Below are 21,834 nucleotides of genomic sequence, written 5' to 3' on the forward strand. Positions count from 1 at the left end.
GCAAACTCCAAAAACTGTTTGCAAACGAACTGTTTGTAAAGCAAACTCTAAAGAGTGGGAGATGTCCAGCGTTCCAGTGGAAGCAAGGATTGCTGGTTTTTAATTGAGGCCGGGGAACCTAGAAGGAAGTAGGTTAGAGTGTGATGTGACATGTAAGGCAGCCTCATGTTATTGTACAGGAAGCTACACTTATGCAGGCTCAAAGGCCACTATCCTAATTCTGTTCCATGAATTCCTTTCTTTGTGATTAAAAACAGAAGGCAAGGCCCTGCACAGACAAAAGAGATTATTCCATTCGTCACATGGGAAAGTCATACCAAAGTTCTTGTAAAGTTCGAATACAAAAACAGAGGTGCATTCCAGCATCTTCCAGGTTCCCTCCAGCCGTGAATTAGAATGCCACTCTGGGGCTTCAAAGAGGCAGCAGCATCCTTTTCTTACGAAAAGCAAGATGTGGGAGAAGAATGCCCACAGTGGCCCAGGCGATGTGTTGATGACTTTTTATCAGAGCAGCTGCTTCTCAAAGAGTTAAACAACTTTCTTTCAGGAGCCACAAGGGAGTGAGTTTTGCAGGATTCAAAAACCAGCTGTCATCTTTTCCCCTTCATTACACACAGCCCATTACAGCTACTCCGTAAGCGGAGGGCTGACCTGTGCAATTGGGGTTCGTTCTTTTGGTAACTCTTCCCATCTCACTTCTCTGGCCCCTCCCTCCTCTCCTCTTTGCTGTCCTCTCTCCCTCCTCTTCTATCTTTCTTTCCTTTTTTTTTTAAGACCCATTTTCATTCTGTCGCCCAGGCTGGAGTGCCATGGTGTAATCACAGCTCACTGCAACCTCCGCCTCCCAGGTTCAAGCAATTCTCATGCCTCAGCCTCCCAAGTAGCTGGGATTATAGGCACATGCCACCACGCCCACCTAATATTTGTATTATTAGTAGAGACAGAGTTTTGCCCTGTTGGCCAACCTGGTCTCGAACTCCTGATCTCAAGTGATCACTTTTATCTTTCCCTTCTTTCTGTTTATCTCCTTCCATTTCTTTCTCCCTCCTTTCTCTCTCTCTGTCTCTCTCTCCCCTTCCCTCCTTCCTTCTCTGTCCATTAGAATCTCTCCTGGTATTCTGGTTTTCCATCTCATCCCTCCCTGAGAATAAGGCTCCCTGGAAGCCTCACCGTTTATCTCTGAGCTTCTTCCTGATAAACTTACGTGGGTTTGATGGTGTGATAAAAATGTCATAGCTCTGCCACATGTCCTTTCAGAAAAAAGGACAAACCTTATTCTCCTAAACGTCAGAGTTCAGTGGTCATTTCTCAGTGGTATAAAATCTGGCAGGTAGACGTTGCTTTGGCCACTGAGGCTTTAAAAAGCACCTCCCTCAGTGGGTTCCTCTGTTCATTCTCACCCATACCCGGCTCACTTACTCTTCAGGTAGAGGCAGGCACCAAGTCTTCATTTTATTACCTGTCACATAAAAGAACAGACATTATACCAAAACTCATGACGAGGCAGCCAGCTAATTAAACTACTTAGAGCCCTGTAAGAACAATCCAGAAAATCCTAGGTGGACTTGTTTCTACATGTATGCTTATAGGAAAAGCGAGTATCTAAAAACTAGTCTCGGTCACCATGACTCCCATTTTCATAAAACATCTGGCGCCTCCTCCGGGTTCATCACAGCGACCCCCTCGACCCTGCTCTGCCATGTCCACCTCACTGTTTCTCTGCAGTTCCGTCTTACCACTGCCAGATAACAGAGCCATGTGACCCTCAGACATCCTTAAAATTTGTGCACCCAACTCCATCTGGCTGGAGCTTTGGAAAATCCGATAGAAGTTGCATAGAAATTTGTGGGAATGAGGAAAAGCGTGCTCCTAATGGAGAATGGAAAAGGAAGCGAAGCCTGTAAGAAATGGAATCACAGCGTCCCATAATTATCCACGAATACCTGCTCTGGGGCAGCTGAGCAGCCCACAGCCCAGGGACTTTGGAAACTGGAGTGACAGTATCTAAGCCCAGGCAAATGCTGCAAAGTGTGTTAAAGCTGGCTTGTTCACTTTGGAATGGCATCCCTGATTGCTCTTTATGGGGATGTGTGCTTTTGGTTACATGTGGAGGTCCAGAGAGAAATGGCCAAGGGCTGCCTGCTCCCAGCCAAGCCTGCCATTCCTCATCAGTCCCTTAAAGCTCTTCTTCTCTGTGTCTTCTCTCCAGTGGGGATGGCGCCTCCTATGAGGTCATGCAGATCGACGTGGAGGTGGAAGAGCCCAGCGACCTGCCAGCCACGCAGCTGGTCACCTGGCAGGTCGAGTACCCCGGAGAGATCACGTCTGACTTGGGAGTGTCCAAGATCTATGTGAGCCGAAAGGACCTGATCGGAGTTGTGCCGCTGGCTATGGTAAGGGAGACCCGCCGTGGGCTGTTAGGACTGAACTCGGGAGAAGGGAAGGCTCCGCCCTGGGACCCAGGCTGGGTGGGGAAAAGGAGGGGAGCCAAGAACCAGGACAGGGAGAAACGGAACCGCAAACCTGACTGCAAATAGCCAATTGTGTGTGTGTGTGTGTGTGTGTGTGTGTGTGTGTGTGAATATTCTCATACATATAAAACAATGTTCTTAACATATTATTTAGAAAATAAACTCCAGGTATTGGATTTAGGTCTGCTGTTGTGTGAAAATTGTTGACGACTTGATAAGTGTGTTTGTAGCGTATGGTGTAGACGCCTGAGGCTCTCACACACAGCTGTGGAATCCACGTAGATCAAGTATGGGAGTGAAATGTGCTGAGACATTGCCGAACACCTGCCTGGTCCCCCAGACCACCGAGTAGGAAATATAACACTCAAAGAGCACCAGAAATCAGGTTTTCAGTCCAAAGCGACCTGGACAGCGTCCCGGTGACACTAACCTGGTTACTGTGTTGTTCATTCAGAAATGTAAAGGTGTTTGGGTCACTGTTGTTGACAAGCATCCTTGCTGTTTTATTTTAGAGGCACTGAGCCTCCCTGGTTATTATTTTGTGCGCGACAGTCGTGTGCTTTGCTTTGGGCTCTTAGTGGTTCTGTCACTGGGAATGGCAACGCCGTTTGTCTCGAGCAGGTGCTGATTAGAATTTGCTCCTTTCCGCACCTCCGGTCTGAGGACCCTGAGCAACTCCTGCTGCTGCGCTCAGCCCAGGCCTGGCTGTCTGCTGTTTCCCGCACCCTACCCTCCGCGTTCCTCCTGCCTCACGTGGCCCTGATGCTGCTGTTGCCTGTTCCGAACCTCCTTGTTCTTCACTGCCTATATGGGTCCCCAGTCCCACAAAAGTCCCTCTCCCTGTCCTTCAACAGCCTCTGAAACATTTCCCATCCTACAGACCTTTTCTTGCTATGCTACATGTAATGTCCTAGAGCTAGACACGAAAGTCTCAGCGGAGACCCCCTTGACATGTGCACCAGTTAGGAGCTGCATTTGGCTGACAGCAGCACAGCTCCCTGTCCAGGCACCCCACCTCACCCTCTGGCTAATTATGAATTAAGTACAAATTTCTTCTTTCATGTAAGGAAGTTCCTGGGGTTAGTGGTCTAGGGCTGGTTTGGTGTTCCATGACATCTGAGACCCAGGCCCTATCTTTCTTTCTACTTCGGCAGTCAGGTGCATGGATTCCATCCTCATGAGTACCTCATGGTCCAAGATAACTGCTGAGATGCCAGCCATCACATCTATATTCTGCAGATGAGCAAAACGTAAAAAGGCAGGAGTTCAACCAGAGCCAGTCTCTTTTCCTTTTCAGGAGAACTTTACAAGAATCCAGCATACTATTTCTGGTTGCATCCAGTTAGCCAAAACTTTGTTATATGGCCACACCTAATTGTAAGGAAGAGTAGAAAATCTAACTGTTTTTAACATGAAAGAGTGCTCAGATTCTATTACAATGAAACAAGAGAAAAGATATTCTAAGGCAATGAGCAGCATCTGCAGCAATTCTCCTGTATTTCCATGTGAGGAAACTGAGGCTCAGAGAGGTCCCTCACCAATTTTCCATTTTTCACTGGTCATTATGAGCCTCCCAGGAAAAAGAATAGCATAACAAATTATGGTCTCCACTAGCTCCACTAACCCCAGGAACTTCCTTACATGAAAGAAGAAATTTGTACTTAATTCATAATTAGCCAGAGGGTGAGGTGGGGTGCCTGGACAGGGAGCTGTGCTGCTGTCAGCCAAATGCAGTTCCTAACTGGTGCACATGTCAAGGGGGTCTCCACTGAGGCTTTCGTTTCTAGCTCCAGAACATTACATGTAGCTAGCTATTTGTGCAACCATACTTAATTTCATTGTGCCTCAGTTTCCTCATCTGCAAAGGGAGTTATAGATATAATACCTACTTATAATGTTGTCATAAGGATAAAACAGTAATTAAAGTGTACTTAGGCAAGGTATGGTGGCTCATGCCTATAATCCCAGCATTTTGGGAAGCCGAGGTGGGCAGATCACTTAAGGTCAGGAGTTCAAGACCAGCCTGACCAACATGGCAAAACCCCATCTCTACTAAAAAACTACAAAAATTAGCCAGGCATCATGGCACATGCCTATAATCCTAACTACTTGGGAGGCTGAGGCATGGGAATCACTTGAACTTGGAAGGCAAAGCTTGCAGTGAGCCAAGAAGGCACCACAGCTCTCCAGCCTGTGTGACACGGTGAGACTCTGCCTCAAAAAAAAAAAAAAAAAAAAAAGTGTACTTATTAGAGTGCTAAGCCTAGAGCAAACACACGGTAAATGTTATCTATATTATGATTAATTAACTAGTGAATTTTAAATATAAACAATACTGTGGACATAATGCTATAAACTTTTTCAGGTAAGGGGTTTATCCACAGCTTCCATATTTTACAATATAAGAAGAGTGGTGGACAGAACAAAGGCACTCAGTCATTCTTGAACTGAATTAAATGTACTGGATTAAACCTTGGTGTGGCCAGGCGCAGGGACTCATGCCTATAATCCCAGCACTTTGGGAGGCCAAGGCGGGTGGATCCCCAAGGTCAGGAGTTCGAGACCAGCCTGACCAACATGGCAAAACCCCATCTCTACTAAAAATAAAAAAAAATTAGCTGGTTCTGGTGGTATGCACCTGTAGTTCCAGCTACTCGCGAGGCTGAGGCAGGAGAATGGCTTGAACCCAGTAGGCAGAGGTTGCACTGAGCCACCACACGTCAGCCTGGGTGACAGAGCAAGACTCCATCTCAAAAAAAAATTAATAATAAATAAAACTTGGTGTGCTGAGTTGCTAGCAGTGGACTCTGAGTGGCTTCCTCTGGAACTAAGTAGAAAACCAGACTCTGAGCTACCTTTTGTATTGAGAGTGTTCTGAGTTCTCTTCCCAGAGAAAGGTGCCTTATTTTAACACTGACTTGGTTGGTAAAGGAGTGTTGTCATGCGGGGGATATGGTTGCCATTATTAAATTACTTTGCTTTTGTTCATCCTGTCTTTACTGACAGATATGTGAAGGAAATTTTATATCCATGCATCCATTGATTGATTGATTGATTGATTGATGTCACTCATCCCTGAAACGTAAGAGAAAGAGAAGGAAAGCCAGCCTGCCTGGATGGGGGGAGTGAGTGAGTTGAGCCCAGAGTCTCCAGGGAGCTGGGAAGCCAGCATGAGGAACTGGAGTTTGTGTGCAGTGGGAGGCTGCCGCGAGGCGGTCCGCAGGGGAGCCACAAGGAAGGACTTACGTTTTCAGAAGAGCATTCTGGCTGTGCATGGAGAATGAATTCAAGAGGATAAGAGAGTGTTAGAGTGCTAAGGGGCTGTGTTCCGGCTGCTGGAATGAAAAGACCTTCTGATGCCGGCCTGCTCTCAATATGTCTGAATGCCAGTGGCCTGGGACTCAGAAGGTGGCTCCGGCAGGTTAGGGTGTGGCCTGTTTCCATCCCATTGCTTTGAGTGACCCCAAAGACATTGATCTAATCACTCTGACTCCAAATTAGTGGTAACCATTCCCACGTTGCAGCTACTTTCAGAGTTTTAATATTCTGTGTTGGTGAAGTTGAAGGAAAAGGAATCATTACACATAGCAGGTGGAATTACACATTTCTTAGGCTTTCTGGAAGGCAGTTTGGCGAACAGTATTTAAAAGGTAATGCAATATTGCATATTGCATTACTTTTTTTAAACATTTTTATCATTTTTTTTTTGAGACAGGGTTTCTCTCTGTTGCCCAGGCTGGAGTGCAGTGGTGTGATCTCAGCTCACTGCAACCTCTACCTCCCAGGTTCAAGCAATTCTCCTGTCTCAGCCTCCTGAGTAGCTGGGATTACAGCACATACCACCACACCTGGCTAATTTTTGTATTTTTAGTAGAGATGGGGTTTCACTGTGTTAGCCAGGCTGGTCTTGAACTCCTGACCTGAGGTGATTCACCTGCCTCAGTTAACCAAAGTGCTGGGATTACAGGCATGAGCTACCTCACCCGGCTTATAATTTTTATAATATATTTTATAAGGTGAAAAGGGGAGAGTGTGCTCCTCCCCATCCCAAGCACCCCACCTCTGCTCCCACCCCATCAGCCTAGGAGCTCTGCCAAGCACTGACGCCTGGCTGCAAGGGAGGCTGGAGAAAGTGAGCTATTCCAGGAGCCAGGGACCCAGCTGCAGGCGTGCAACAGTGGGAGAAGGAAAGAGTGCACGTGGGGAAATGTCTGCCACCATCTTGGAGCATCCTAGAGGGCTGAGATAACAGCAGTGAAGCAGCAGCATCCACCTTAGATAGCAAGACTCCCCGATGCATTGGATATAGGTGTGAAGAGAAGACGAAAATGAAAGATGCATCCTAGTTTTAGGCCCAAACAAAAAGTTCCCCGTATATCTCCATGATACTACCATGCAAGCTGAAAATTTAATAGTTTTTTGTTATAAAATATCTTATGGTTAATATTTTTGTAAAACAATCTTTGCACACATTTCTAATGAATTCCTCCAGGTCAACTTTTAGAAAGAAATTTGAATCAAAGGATATTCAATATTGTATTACTTTTTTATGATGTTCACCAAACTGCCTTCCAGAAAGCTTAACCAATTTAAAATTCCATCTGTCATGTGCAATGGTACCCATCTTCTGCAACTCCACCAACACAAAATCCTAACATTTAGAAAACAGATGATTTATTAAGCAAAAATTATATCTCAACGTTGCTTTAATTTGCCCTTCTTAGATGACATGTTTATTTCCTTAGTAAGCATTTGTTCTGTGCCCATCTTCTTGTCTCATTGGGAACTCAATTTATTCTTATAACTTTGTTATGAATCTTTTTTTTTTTTTACTGTGGTAGATATCACGTAACATTAAAGTTAGCCTCTCAACCGTTTTAAGTGTACGTTCAGTAATGTTAAGTGTTTTTGCATTGTTGTGCGGCAGATCTCCTGGGCATTTTCATCTTTCAACATTGAAACTCTGCAGCTACTGAACATAAATTCCTCATTCTCCCAGGCCTCCTCCCCAGAGACTGGTGACCACCTTCCTGTTTACATGTGTTAGTGATCCTAACCTTTTCCTTGGCGTGTTGCAGGTACTCTTACTAGTTTACCATTTGCCGACTAACTTTGCTGACCATACTTTTTTGGTATCCACAGACTTCTGCCTGTTTGTGTTACTTGTATGTAGTCAAATCCATTGATCTTTTCTGTAATGGAAATCCCTCATCTCCCTCTAATTATATCCAAGACAGAAAAGGCATAAAATTTGATGGGGAGGAAGGCAGCAAATCACACTGCCACGTGTGTACCTATGCAACAATGTTGCATGTTCCTCACACGTACCCCAAAACCTAAAATGCAATAAAATAAATTTTTTAAAAATCTCCAAATATTAAAATATTCACACACAGCACAACTAAATACGTAGATTGCCAGTCTTCAAAAATAATGCTGAAAGTAAGTGTAATCACAGCACCTTTGTGCTATTGTTAAGGATTTGAGGTCTACTGGCGCTAAAGCTGGTGGCCTCTCCATTCTTTGTGTGCTGTGTAATTTCATCTCCAGGAAAGCTCTGGGATGAGATGCTGTCAAGCATTTGCATTGAAAACTACTTTTTAGAAACATGTATTTTTCAATATTTTGTATTTTTTTCTTGAAATCTTCTTCAGTATTTTGCCTTTTTTCCCCTAATGTCTAGGGTCTTGAAAACTTTTTAGTCTCTTAATCCAGTCACGTATTTGTATGTGATTTATTACATTGTGTTTTCAGTTCAGGAAATCGTGCTTCACTGTGTTGTAAGTAAATATGGTTTTGTTTTTAGGGAGGCAAATTCGGAGAGCAAAGCTCTTTAAAGGCACAGCAGCATTAATCTAGTAAGTATTTATCTGTGACCACGTTAGTGTCTGAATCTGAAGAATGGTGTTTGATCTTCATTTTTTCTTTTCTTTTTCTTAAGATGATAGAGTCTCGCTTTGTCACCCAGTCTGGATGCAGTGGCATGATCTCAGCTCACTGTAACCTCTGCCTCCTGGGTTCAAGGGATTCACCAGCCTCAGCCACCCAAATGGTTGGGATTACAGACAGGCACTACCATGCCCGGCTAATTTTTATATTTTAATAGATATGGGGCTTTTCCATGTTGCCCAGGCTGGTCTCGAACTCTTAGCCTCAAGCAATCCACCCACCTCTGTCTTTCAAAGTGCTGGGATGAGGGGCCTGAGCCACCACACCCGGCCTGGTGTTTGCACTTCTTAGATAAGTTGGAATATCCTTTGTAGTAACACAGCTTCCCAAAAAGAGACATCCTGTTTCTCTCTCTCTCTTTTTTTTTTTTTTTAAAAAAGATGGGGTTTCACCATGATGGCCAGGCTGGCCTTGAACTCCTGACTTCAGGTGATCCACCCACCTCGGCCTCCCAAAGTGCTGGGATTACAGGCGTGAGCCACCACGCCGGAGAGACCCTGTTTCTCAAAGCTCTTCAGTGTCCTTGTCTCCTAACTGCTCCCCCTCCTGAGTTTTGGCTAAAACAATTGTTTTGAGTTTACACCAAGGTTCAGGCGTAATGACACTGATATATACACTTTATCAATTTTTGAATACCTGATCAGCTAGTCCTTTAAAACATATGAACAAGTCCTCTTCATTGTAAAATAAACTGTTTTATTCTTCTTGGGTAGTGGCTGTTTGGGCATTACTCTTGTGGTTGCTGTAGTAAGTGCAGGAAATGGAGGCGAATGACTACTCTCCTGTGGGATTTTAAATCATGCCCCACCAAGTGCATCTCTTGACCAGCTTCTCATGTTGCTTTTGGTCTAAGCTCTGACCAGTAACTTTTACTTATTAGAATGGATCTGAGACTTCAGAGAAAACGTAATCAGGAGACATGGTCAGAATAGACACTATCTGCATTATCCTTGAAAGTAATCAAAGGAGAAGCCCAGCCCTCCAGGGACCTAGTGCTGGTGGTGGTGCGTGGTGCTCATGATGGCATAGGGATGCACACAGACGCATCTGCCAAACCCCGCCCTGAAGGTCCTGGGGAAGACCCCAGAGCTCTTAAACAAATGTGAAGAACCCAACGTGCCATTGCTGTTTAGGAAGTGCAATTTGTATCACACTCTGAGCTTTTTCTCAAACGTGATTCTGATGGAAAGGCAAAAGCATCTCGCTGTTCTCTCCATCTAGCCCGCCTCCCATGCTGCGCCCTCCACGGGGTCTTCCTGGGTCCTCGTGGTCAGACAGGACCCATGCCGGCCCCTCTACCCTCTGCACCTATGCTTTCCTTGCACACAGTGAGAGCAGCGAGTCGGCGCATCAGAGGATTCTGGCACTGCTGAGTTATTCTTGCTGGTTGAGAGCATGTGTTTGGAGCCATGGTAGGCGGGAGCCTTACCCAAGAGCTTGGGAGGACCTGAGCTCAGTGCGGCCCTTGGATTTGCACTCGGAGTCCCTCCTCGTCTCATTTTATTCTTTGAACTCTGCCGTATTTGTCTGTTTTCTGTTGCTTAGAGCAGAATGCCTGAAACCGGGTGATTTATCAGGAACATTATTTCCTAAAGTTAAGGAGGCTGAGAAGTCCAAGGTCAAGGGGCCGCATCTGGCAAAGGCCTTCTTGCTGGTGAGGACTCTCTGCAGAGCACCGAGGCGGGTGGGGCAGGGCAGTGTATGGTGCAGGGGCTGAGCGAGCTAATGTGCTGTCTCAGGTCTCTCTGCCTCTTCTTATAATGCCACCAGTCTCACTCCCATGATAACACATCAATCCATTCACCCATGAGTGATGAATTAATTCACTCATGAGTGGAGAGCCCTCATGGCCCAGTCACCTCTTAAAAGACCTGCCTCTCAATACTGCCGCATCAGGGATTCAGCTTCAGCATGATCTTGGAGGAAACACTCAAACCACAGCACCCACCTAAACCTCTCCCACCTCCAAGCTTTGTTTCCAAACTGGAAGCTGCTAGACCCCAGCGAATCCCTCCCGACCTGTGATATTTCATGCTGAGATGCCGTTTTCTCATTTGCAGGAGTAGGGGGCTCCGTAACCCAGGTGGCCACAGGTGAAGCGATGCAGGTTATTCTTGGCCTGCCCCTCCACCTACTTTGTTGAATGCTGAGTTCTTTCCTCATATGATTCTTGGGATTACAATACGGTAATCATTAAGGAATCTCTTCCCTCCTAATCTCACCTGCATCTTCCTAAATCTTCCTGATTAAGACATGTTCTCCTAAATCTCTGATTTGGTAGAAAATTTCCATTCCTGTGATCTCAGCAGACAAAACTTACTCATATTTTTGGAACCATATAACTTTACTATTGTAATCCTTCTGATGAAATGCATTTTAAATAAGCTGTACTGAATCAAGTACGTTTCTCTCCTTAAATAAAATGAACTCCCTTTCCACCAACCATGCTCTCCCCTCGTCCTCAGAATCTTTGGGATGTATTCCCCTGGCATAGTCACTTGGTTTGTGTTAGATCCTTTCAATACTGTGATTCTGCTCAAACCCTGTCCTTCTGATATCACCCCACAGAAAGCACGGGACAAGCCCATAGTAGATGCTCAGTCAAGGCTTGTAAGAGAACAGCCTTACCTCGCGTTGTAATATACATGCATTTGCGAAAGGATGGTAACCCAGGTGACCTGTCTCCCAGCCATTTTGAAAGTCAGCACAGGTAATGTGTGGTGACAGTCACCCACTAAGGTCAGGACTTGAGAAAAGGCTGTCAAATTAGGGAAGGGAGCTTCCTTTCCTGGCTTGAATAATAGATATGTATTTTTTAATTTTTGGCATAAAAGCAGATTCCTGGCTCTTTTTATTTGACTGTTCATGGCATCCTTTTCCTGTGTCGGCCTGTTAATTAATATGCCAGATACCCCCTGTTGTTTTACTCAGACTTTTTGAAAATTCAGTCACACTACACAGCACACTACGGCTTTCACTTTTATACTTTCTCAACCAAGTGCAAATTAAGGTCCTGCAATCGCCCTCGGGAAAATCTCTTCTCTAAAGCACCTTCTTGCTTTGTGTGTTTGTTGAGGGGCCACTGCTCCCTAAACAGCATTCACGATAATTACACAAAATACTCTGTTTATTAGGTACCAGGTATGGGTCTAGGAACTTCATATATATATGGGGGAGATGCGAGGAAATGAGGCCAGGGTAGGCAGGAGCTGGGTTCTAGAGACCCCATCAGCCACGGTACCTGCAGCGGGATCTCTGATTCAAGATGTAAGAAAGTTCATGTTTTCAGGACAAAGACATGGGCAAGGACTTCATGACTCAAACACCAAAAAATAAATAAATAAATAAATAAAAGTTCATGTATGCTCTATATGTATACACATGAAGAACTTAATTCCCACAGTGACCCAGTGAAGTTGATATGACTATTACCCCCATTTCACAGATGAATGAGGCCACACAGAGTTTGAAGAATGGCCCCAAGCTACCCAGCTAAGAAGCTGAGCTGAAATTAGATTCCAGATGGATGAGCTCCAGAGCCTAGGCTCACCACCAGTCCACTACACCCCTCTCACACGGGAAACAGAGCGTAGGCTGTTGATCAGCTCCATATGCGAAAAGATCTTTGGAAAATGCAAATGCAAGGAGATACACTGATAAAAATACAAAATTGAGAAGTCTTATTGAAATAGAAAAAGTCCTCTGAAAATGAATTGTGCATTATGCACAAAGCCGCTGCCTTTTCTTTTCAGCCCACTCTGTTGCCTCTGATGTTCCCTAATGAGTGGTCCTCTCCAGAGGTGATTCATAATGAGACGGCAGTGGTGGCGGAACCTCAGTGCTTTTAAAGGCCCATAGTACAAAACAGACGCAGGAGAGTTACTGCTTTTCTTGCTCACCGTGTGGTTATTACAGCCCCAGCTATTGTACAACCAACCGCTATCAGTGAACAAATACTCATGATGTAACCCATTTGAGAGTCACTGCAGAGACGCCGTCTATTCGAAAAGCACTTCCTGAGCCCACTGTGTGCTGGGCACCTGCCTTTGTCTTGAGATTTAGCGAAGCTCATGCCACTCAGGGGAAGCAGCTGGGAAATACGTCAAAAATAATTGAGCAAGATAATTTCAGAATCAATACATGCTTGGAAGAAAGCAGAATAGGGTGTCATGGAGGGGACTCCTGGAGATGTGCTCTTTCAGACTAGGTTGTCCCTGCAGAGATGATATTTGAGCTCAGGCGTAGTTCAAGGAAGGGCCCAGCCTGGGAAGCTGTGAGAAGAGCTGGCAAAACTGAGCCAAAGTCCAAAGCAGGGGCCAGCTCTGAGTGCTTTCAAATGGAAAAAGGTCTGGTGCAGCTGCGGGGAATAAGGGGAAATGGTACCAGGAGATGAGGTCAGGGTAGGCGGGAGCTGGGTACTAGAGACCCTATCATGCATGGTACATGCAGCAGGATTTCTGGTTCAAGATGTGTAAATCTGATACAATCATAATTTATTGTTTAATATCACTCTGAATGCTATGAGGAGATCAGGTTTGCAGGGAGGGATCAGCACTGGGAACAGAAAGACCACTTGTGGGCTACTCTGAAGGTCCAGGTGGAAAGGGCAACTTGGAATAGGGTGATGCTGAGGAAACTGAAGACAAGTGGAAGGTCTCAGGATGCATTTCCTAAGTATTAGCACCAGGACTTGCTTAGTGGCTGGACGAGGGGTGTGTTTGAACAGGAGGCAGCAAATAGTCTGCCTAGTCTAGACTCACAGACTAGTGAAACTCTCTGAGGTGATACAAGTGTTCTATCATCTAAGCCACTCACTATGGCGGCCGTAGCCACGTGGTTACTGAGTTCTAGAAATGTGGATTGTGTAACTAAGTAAGTGAATTTTAAAAAAGTTAATATTAACATCAGCACCAATGTGTGCTAGTGGCTATGAGGTTAGACAATATCTAAAAGTTTGGCTTGGAGGATTCAGGGGGAAGTCACGTTATTGACAGAGATGATGGTGGCTGCTATACTCCCCACCTGCTGTGTGGACCCACTGTTTGTTCTTCTCCACATTGCTTTGTGCCCCTGGGGTCTTTCCTTTATGGATTACATCAAACAGGCTGCCCTGCCCACTGGCTTCTTCTTGGGTTCAGCCAAGGTAATGCACTGAGAGGAGAGCGGAGACCAGATAGAAGTTCCTTCCCCCATAAACCAATTTGTCGCCGGCCGTGTGCTCCATCAAAAGCCCCTGCCATTGTCAGTCAGCTCTCTCATTAAGCACCAGCAGCAGTGCCAGCCATGATGTTTGGGTTGTCAACTCAGGCATGTGTGTCAGTCTGCACTTAGATTTGTCTCATTCATGCCCTTTACCCAAAGGTGCAGGTATCTGTGTGGACCATCATGGCTTACAGTGCTGTGCCTGCCCCCAGATCTATGTATTTGAATACATATGATTTTCTTATAAACTGTTTTCTTTTATTTATATTTTATAATTCAGTGAAAATATTGTATGCATTTTTAAAATTGTATGCGTAGATTATATTAATTGTGGTTCTTATTTCAGGACAGTAAGTAAGTGTGCTACTTTATTTGTTACATAAATACTTGTTATATAAAAGGAGAAATAGCTCAAATAGAAGAGTTGAAAACAGTGGGGTTGGCAAACACTGTGTGAAGAGACAGGTAGTAAACATTTTCAGCCTGGCAAGCCACATGGTCTCCATGCGGTGATTCCACCTGGCTGTGGGGCCGGAAGGCAGCCATAAAAATGTAAGGGAATGCGTGTAACTGAGTTCCAGTAAAAAGCCGAAAGTTTATGAGAGCTGAAACTTTAATTACATATAAATTTCATGTGTCACAAAGCAGTGTACTTCTTTTCATTTTTTTTAACCACTTATTTGAATGCCTAAAGCATTTGTAGCTGCAGGACATACAAAAGCGACAGCCTTTGCAGACTGATTTGCCCATCCCTGGTCTAACATCAGTGCAGCCTTGGCTGATCCGGGCCTGAGCTCCTCCTTCTGGGGGTTCAAAATACTCCCCTACAATCCCCAATTATGATATAAATTTTTATCTCCTTGAATGAAGAGTTCCCTAAAAATAAAAAAGTAGTTTTACTGTGAAGTGTATTTTCCACGGAGAAGAGATGAATTCTGACTGTCCATCACCTTGTATACAGCGTCCACGGCAATAACCGAGGCAGGTGGCTTAAGCTACACTTTCCCTTGATCGTTCTGAAGACAGCTCAGGTTTGATAACTCAGCCCCGAGCCTGTCAATCCTTGTGGTGAGCGAACCCTCCGGATGCTGAAGCTTCCATCCTTTCAGAGTCCTGGGGGACCTCCAGCACTTATGGCAGTCAGCATCCTCCATGCCCCTCACATTCTCCGGTGAACTTCATCGTCTTCATCTGTGGTGGTGTCCACTGGACAGTGTCAGAGCTTGTTTGCTCTGTAGCCAGCGATGACCTTTGAATTAAACTCATATCAGAGTTGAAGGCAGAACAGGAAGGAGAACTGGAAACTAATTTAAGGGCGTGTTTGTGACGAAGTCTCAGGTTCCACTTGCTCAGAGCTGGTGTTTCCTTGCCTCTTGACTTGCTTTCTAAGGGCTGACTCACTCCGTAGCATCTAAAATGTTATCAGCAAGCGCTAGAAGGTGAAAACACCTTTTACAAAGGCTGCAGTGCATGGGAATTCACATTTCAGGTTTTGTGCAGGCTGCCAAGCCTCCAGTCCGCTCTCGTATCTGTGAGACTTGGGTTTCTCATGGGAAAGACCACTTAAAGCCCAACTCAAAATTCCAGGAAACCTCAGGATCTACCTAACTTTGCCCCGCAGCTTCACCTGGCGTATGTTTTAGGGTGAATTTGATTTTGACATTCTGTTATGTGTATGTCACACCATGGCACACAAAATCCAGCCTCATCATAAGGCCTTTTCTGACCACCCTGTCTAAAGAGTATCTTGCCATGCTCTGTACTCCCTTATCCTCACTTACCTTTTCTCCACGGTATTTCTTTACACCTAACGTATCTTGTTTCTGCCCAGCATCCAGTCCCAAGGGAATAGGGGTCACACCTGTTGTGCTCGTGCTGTATTTGTAGCACTTGGACTCATGTCCATCCCGCGATGGAAGCTCAGTAACCATGCTAGTGCCGGGCAATGAATCAGATGGAGCAAATTTAGATGCCTGGTCTCAAAGTGTCTAACTGAGCAGACTTTGGGTGAGGTGAATGGCCTTTCTGCACCTCACTTTTGTCACCTGCGAACTGAAGGTAATGATGGCACCTCTACTTCACAGGGTGATGTGAAATGTAATGAGTGTGGAAGTGAAACACTGTGCATAGGTGTGTCACTCGGTGGCTTTACAATAAACACATGTGCTGCTCTTTACAGCAATGCCAAAGAAGGCGTGTTTGGAGATATTCACACACACACAAGTGAAGTCATAATCACGTTTTCCTTCTACACGTTTTTCAAGAAATTAAGGAAAAAGTAAACGTTCAGTGTCCTGTAGGAATGAAAAGACTAAATAAATCTATGATATTTTACCTAGTAAGTGAGGACGGCCATGCTCTGTGTGTGGAGCCTGAACTCTTCTCTCAGGTGGGCACCAAATAACAGAATGCTGCATCTGTTAGGAACTTTTCAAACTCAAACCAAACTGGCTTAGGCAGAAATCAGAATTTATTGGTCCTCTGTTTAAGACTGGATTCGCTTGGCTATGCAAACAGCCAGACTGTGTCCCATTAGGCCATCAGTCTACCCTAAACTGGTAGCAATCACCAGATACTCAGGTTAGTCCAAGACGGGCATCCTAAACTCACCATAAACATGGGGACGGTATCACCATAACTTGCTAAGATCAGCTTCCTCCAAATGCAGTCAGTAAAAGGTGGATTCCTGGATAAATTCAGGCTTCCAACAGAAAGGAACAGAAGCTGGGCAACACTTGAAGACTGAAAAAAAAAAATCCTCAGCCAAAAAATGACAGGACAAGTGTGGTTATATACAATTTTGGGTGAAGGAGATAACTGCTTTTCATTTAGATCTTAAAACCTTCAAAAGAGACCCTACTTCCTATGGAAAATGTGCTTGAAAAATCATAGAGGCATGTGAAGAAAGGTCCTACCCACTATTCCTCATTAATAAAACACACGTGGCAAGGCAGGGGAGAAATGACCCCTGTCTTCAAGAGGACATTGCTAGCACTGCCACCCTGAATTAAGCCAACATACCTACCTGTCCAGTTGTCTGGTCATTGATACTTAAATCAAAGTGCTTGGTTGGTGATATTAAACATTGAAGATGAGGCTTCAGCTAAGATTTAAAGCTTTGAAATGTATTTTTTATACCTGTGAACTTCCCATCAAAAAGGATTTAACAAACACCAAACAGGGATCTTTGACAATCTTAAGCTCAAGGCCAGGCTACCTCCAATCACATTTTCCTAAAGAATCAGCACTTTCCTTCAGAATCAATTTAACTTTTTTGGTTCACCAGCAGTGATTTTTTGGTTTGTTAATTCATCTAATGCTAGATATTTTTTTTGTCTGTGTGTTTTTCTCTTTGTAGTATGTTCACAGAGCTTGCTGTGAATCCCCAAGGGTATAGCAAGTGGATGTATAAAAATTTCTCCAATGAAATGATGGTGTGTGTCAGAGAATATTATGTCGAGATCAGAAAAGATGGGAAAAGTTGCCATTTAAGGTTTTTTTAATTGTAAAAACACGAGTAACCTAAATAGGAATGGAAGGAAGGGACATTTTTATGCTTTATGGTTAGCTGTATCATTAACACCAGAATGGCTGCCCTGAAGTAGAATTCTTTAAAATTGTGACCTAAGGGATATGGTAGTTACAGTTCAAAGTGACTTTTTACAGAACCTACTTTTCCTAAATCTGTCAGCAACAAACTGGAAGGAAATACCTAAACTACACTGTATGGTTCCAAGCAGATCTGTTTCCTGACAATTTTTGAATGGAAATGGAGCCTATTCGTTTCTATGAATTTGCTGTTATATGCAAATATAATAAGATAATATAGGGAAAAGAAATGGAATGATCAAGGAAAGGATTTTCCAAAGCATGTTGGCAGAGATCTGAGAGCTCTATCTATTAAACCTGTCATTTTCATTTTGAAAATGTGTGTGACTAGCCAGTTAATTATTTTACTTAAGGTGAGAGTATTAAGTATTACACACCTCTTAGTGTATGCAACAGATTCATCTTTTAAAAAGAGAGAAAACTTAAATATCTTTCTAAGATATGAAACAGGTAGCAAATTTAGCCTTCTAGTGTATCAATCTTGGGGTAATGATGGAACCCAGAATCCATATCATTCTAGAAAAATACATCCTGGACTTAAAGGAATTTTCTTTGTTGTAATAAAATCGGCAGATAGTAATAAACATGCAATTCAACCACTGAAAAACAATTCAACTCTACAAAATAAACAGACTGTCTTTTTTATTAGGTGTCTAGGCAGTTGTATTTTGCTACCTGGCTCACACCATCCAGGCTCTTTACAAAACATTTTATCAATGCTCTATCAGCAAGGGAAATGGCCATCATGGCCATTTTGCAGATGAAAAAATTGAGGCTGGTAGAAAAAAAATTAGTTAAAGTCACGTGACTAAAAAGAATGTCTGACTCCAAAACTGATGCTTTATACCACCAGAATTTAAGCATGGAACTATATTAGTAAGAATACACAGGGCCAGTACAGTGACAGGCGTAGACATGTCTGTGTGTCCGAGAAAGAGCACGAAAGAAACATTTGTCCCATGCATGGATGGATTGAAAAGGTTTGCCTCAGGTCTGGAGTGGACCTCCAGCAGTCCTACAGCAGAGGGACCTGACTATTAAAAGGAAAACTAAAACACAGAAAGAAATAACTTCATCATCAACAAAAAGGACGTCCACTCAGAGACCCCATCTGAAAGTCACCAACTACAAAGACCACAGGTAGATAAATCCACAAGGATGGGAATGCCTCTCCTCCTCCAAGGGATCACAACTCCTCACCAGCAAGAAAACAAGGCTGGATGGAGAATGAGTCTGATGAATTGACAGAAACAGGCTTCAGAAGGTGAGTAATAAACTTCTCTGAGCTAAAAGAACATGTTCTAACCCAGTGCAAAGAAGCTAAGAACCTTGAAAAAATGTTTGATGAAATGCTAACGGGAATAAACAGCTTAAAAGAATGTAAATGACCCGATGGAGCTGAAAAACACAACACAAGAATTTCACAAAGCATACACAAGTTTCAATGCCAAATCTACCAAGCAGAAGAAAGGATATCAGAGATTGAAGATCAACTCAATGAAACAAAATGAGAATGCAAGATTAGAGAAAAAAGAGTGAAAAGAAATGAACAAAGCCTCCAAGAAATATGGGATTATGTGAAAAGACCTAATCTATGTTTGATAGGTGTACCCAAATGTGATGAAGAGAATGAATCCAAGCTGGGAGACACTCTTCAGGATATTATCCAGGAGAACTTCCCCAACCTAGCAAGGCAGGCCAATATTCAAGTCCAGGAAATACAGAGAACACCACAAAGATATTCATCAGGAAGAGCAACCACAAGGTATATAATCCTAAGATTCACCAGGGTTGAAATGAAGGAGAACATGCTAAGGGCAGCCAGAGAGAAAGGTCGGGAAAGGGAAGCCCATCAGACTCACAGAAGATCTCTCAGCAGAAACCCTGCAAGCCAAAAGAGAGAGGGGGCCAGTATTCAACATTCTTAAAGAAAAGAACTTTCAACCTAGAATTTCATATCCAGCCAAACTAAGCTTGATAAGCAAAGGAGAAATAAAATTTCAGAAGGTTTGTTGTTACCCACCTTCTGAAGCCTGTTTTTGTCAATTCATGAGACTCATTCTCCATCCAGAGATTTCATCACTACCAGGCCTGCTTTACAAGAACTCCTGAAAGAAGAACTAAACATAGGAAGGAATAACCAGTACTGGCCACTCCAAAAATGTACCAAATGGTAAAAAACATCAACACAATGAAGGAACTGTGTCAACTAATGAGCAAAACAACCAGCCAGCATGAAAATGGCAGGATTAAATTCACACATAACAATATTAACCTTAAATGTAAATGGGCTAAATGCCCCAATTAAAAGACACAGACTAGCATATTGCATAAAAAGTCAAAAACCATCAGTGTGCTGTATCCAGGAAACCCATCTCACATGCAAGGACACACATGGGCTCAAAATAAAGGGATGGAGGAAGACTTACCAAGTAAATGGAGAGCAAAAAAAAATAAAAATAAAGCAGGAGTTGCAATCCTAGTCTCTGATAAAATAGATTTTAAACCAACAAAGATGAAAAGAGACAAAGAACGGCATTATATAATGTTAAAGGATCAATGCAACAAGAAGAGCTAACGATCCTAAATATATATGCACCCAATACAGAAGCACCCAGATACATAAAGCAAGTTCTTAATGACCTACAAAGAGACTTAGACTCCCACACAATAATAGTGGGAGACTTTAACACTCCACTGTCAATATTAGACAGATCAATGAGACAGAAAATTAACAAGGATATCCAGGACTTAACTCAGATCTGGACCAAGCAAATATAATAGACATATACAGAACTTTCCACCCCAAATCCACAGAATATACATTCTTCTCAGCACCACATCACACCTACTCTAAAATTAACCTAGTAATTGGAAGTAAATCACTCCTCAGCAAATACAAAAGAATGGAAATCATAACAAACAGTCTCTCAGACCACAGTGCAATCAAATTAGAACTCAGGATTAAGAAACTAACTCAGAACCACACAACTTCATGGAAACTGAACAACTGGCTCTTGAATGTTGACTGGATAAACAATGAAATGAAGGCAGAAATAAAGAAGCTATTTGAAACCAATGAGAATGAAGACACAATGTACCAGAATCTCTGGGACACATTTAAAGCAGTGTCTAGAGGAAAATTTATAGCAATAAATGCCCACATGAGAAGCAAGGAAAGATCTAAAATCAACACCCTATCATCAAAATTGAAAGAGCTAGAGGAGCAAGATCAAAAAAACTCAAAAGCTAGCAGAAGACAAGAAATAACTAACATCAGAGCAGAACTGAAGGAGATAGAGACACAAAAAAAACCCTTCAAAAAATCAATAAATCCAGGAGCCAGTGTTTTGATAAAATTGACAAAATAGACAGACCATTAGCCAGATTAATAAAAAAGAAAAGAGAGAAGAATCAAATAGATACAATCAAAATGATAAAGGGGATATCACCACTGATTCCACAGAAATACAAACTACCATCAGAGATTACTACAAACAACTCTATGTACCCAAACCAGTAAACCTGGGAGAAATCAATAAATTCCTGGACACTTGCACTCTCCCAAGCCTAAACCATGAAGAAGTCAAAACCCTGAATAGACCAATAACAAGGGCTGAAGTTGAGACAGCAATTAATAGCCTACCAACCAAAAAAGGCCCAAGTCCAGACAGGTTCACAGCCGAATTCTACCAGACATACAAAGAGAAGCTGATACCACTACATCTGAAACTGCTCCAAACAATCCAAAAAGAGGGAATCCTTTCCAATCATTTTATGAGACAAACAACATCCTGATACCAAAACCCAGCAGAGACTCAACAAAAAAAAGAAAACTTCAGGCCAACATCCACGATGAACATAGATGCAAAAATCTTCAATAAAATACTGGCAAACTGATTGCAACAGTACATCAAAACGCTTATCCATCACAATCAAGTAGCCTTCATCCCAGGGATGCAAGGCTGGTTCAACATATGCAAATCTATAAACATAATCCACCACATAAACAGAACCAAAGACAAAAACCACATGATTATCTCAATAGATGCAGAAAAGGCCTTTGACAAAATTCAACAGCCCTTTATTCTAGAAACTCTCAATAAACTAGGTATTGATGGAATGTATCTCAAAATAATAAAAGCTATTTATGACAAACCAACAGCCAATATCATACTGAATGGGCAAAAACTGGAAGCATTCCCTTTGAAATATGGCACTAGACAAGGATGCCCTCTCTCACCACTCCTATTCGATATAGTATTGGAAGTTCTAGCCAGAGCAATCAGGCAAGAAAAAGAAATAAAGGGCATTCAAATGAGAAAGGAGGAAGTCAAATTGTCTCTATTTGCAGAAGACATGATTATATATTTAGAAGACCCCATTGTCTCAGCCCCAAATCTCCTTAAAGTGATAAGCAACTTCAGCAAAGTCTCAGGATACAAAATCAGTGTGCAGAAATCACAGGCATTCCTATACACCAGTAACAGACTTAAAGAGAGCCAAATCAAGAACGAACTGCCATTCACAATTGCTGCAAAGAGAATAAAATACCTAGGAATACAACTAAAAAAGGATGTAAAGGTCCTCTTCGAGGAGATCT

The 21,834-nt window shown here is 43.1% G+C and overlaps 1 protein-coding gene across 1 annotated transcript in view; it reads left to right on the forward strand.

The window, feature by feature from the left end:
• TMEM132D (transmembrane protein 132D) overlaps positions 1-21,834 on the forward strand; it is an 832,693-nt gene that overhangs the window by 567,030 nt on the left and 243,829 nt on the right. Inside the window, exon 4 of the mRNA XM_017504530.2 lies at positions 2,210-2,393. Coding sequence (XP_017360019.1) covers positions 2,210-2,393 — 184 coding nt within the window. The remainder of the gene's footprint in view (positions 1-2,209; positions 2,394-21,834) is intronic.

Source organism: Cebus imitator, unplaced genomic scaffold (assembly GCF_001604975.1).
Source record: "Cebus imitator isolate Cc_AM_T3 unplaced genomic scaffold, Cebus_imitator-1.0 Scaffold323, whole genome shotgun sequence".
Taxonomy (NCBI): domain Eukaryota; kingdom Metazoa; phylum Chordata; class Mammalia; order Primates; family Cebidae; genus Cebus; species Cebus imitator.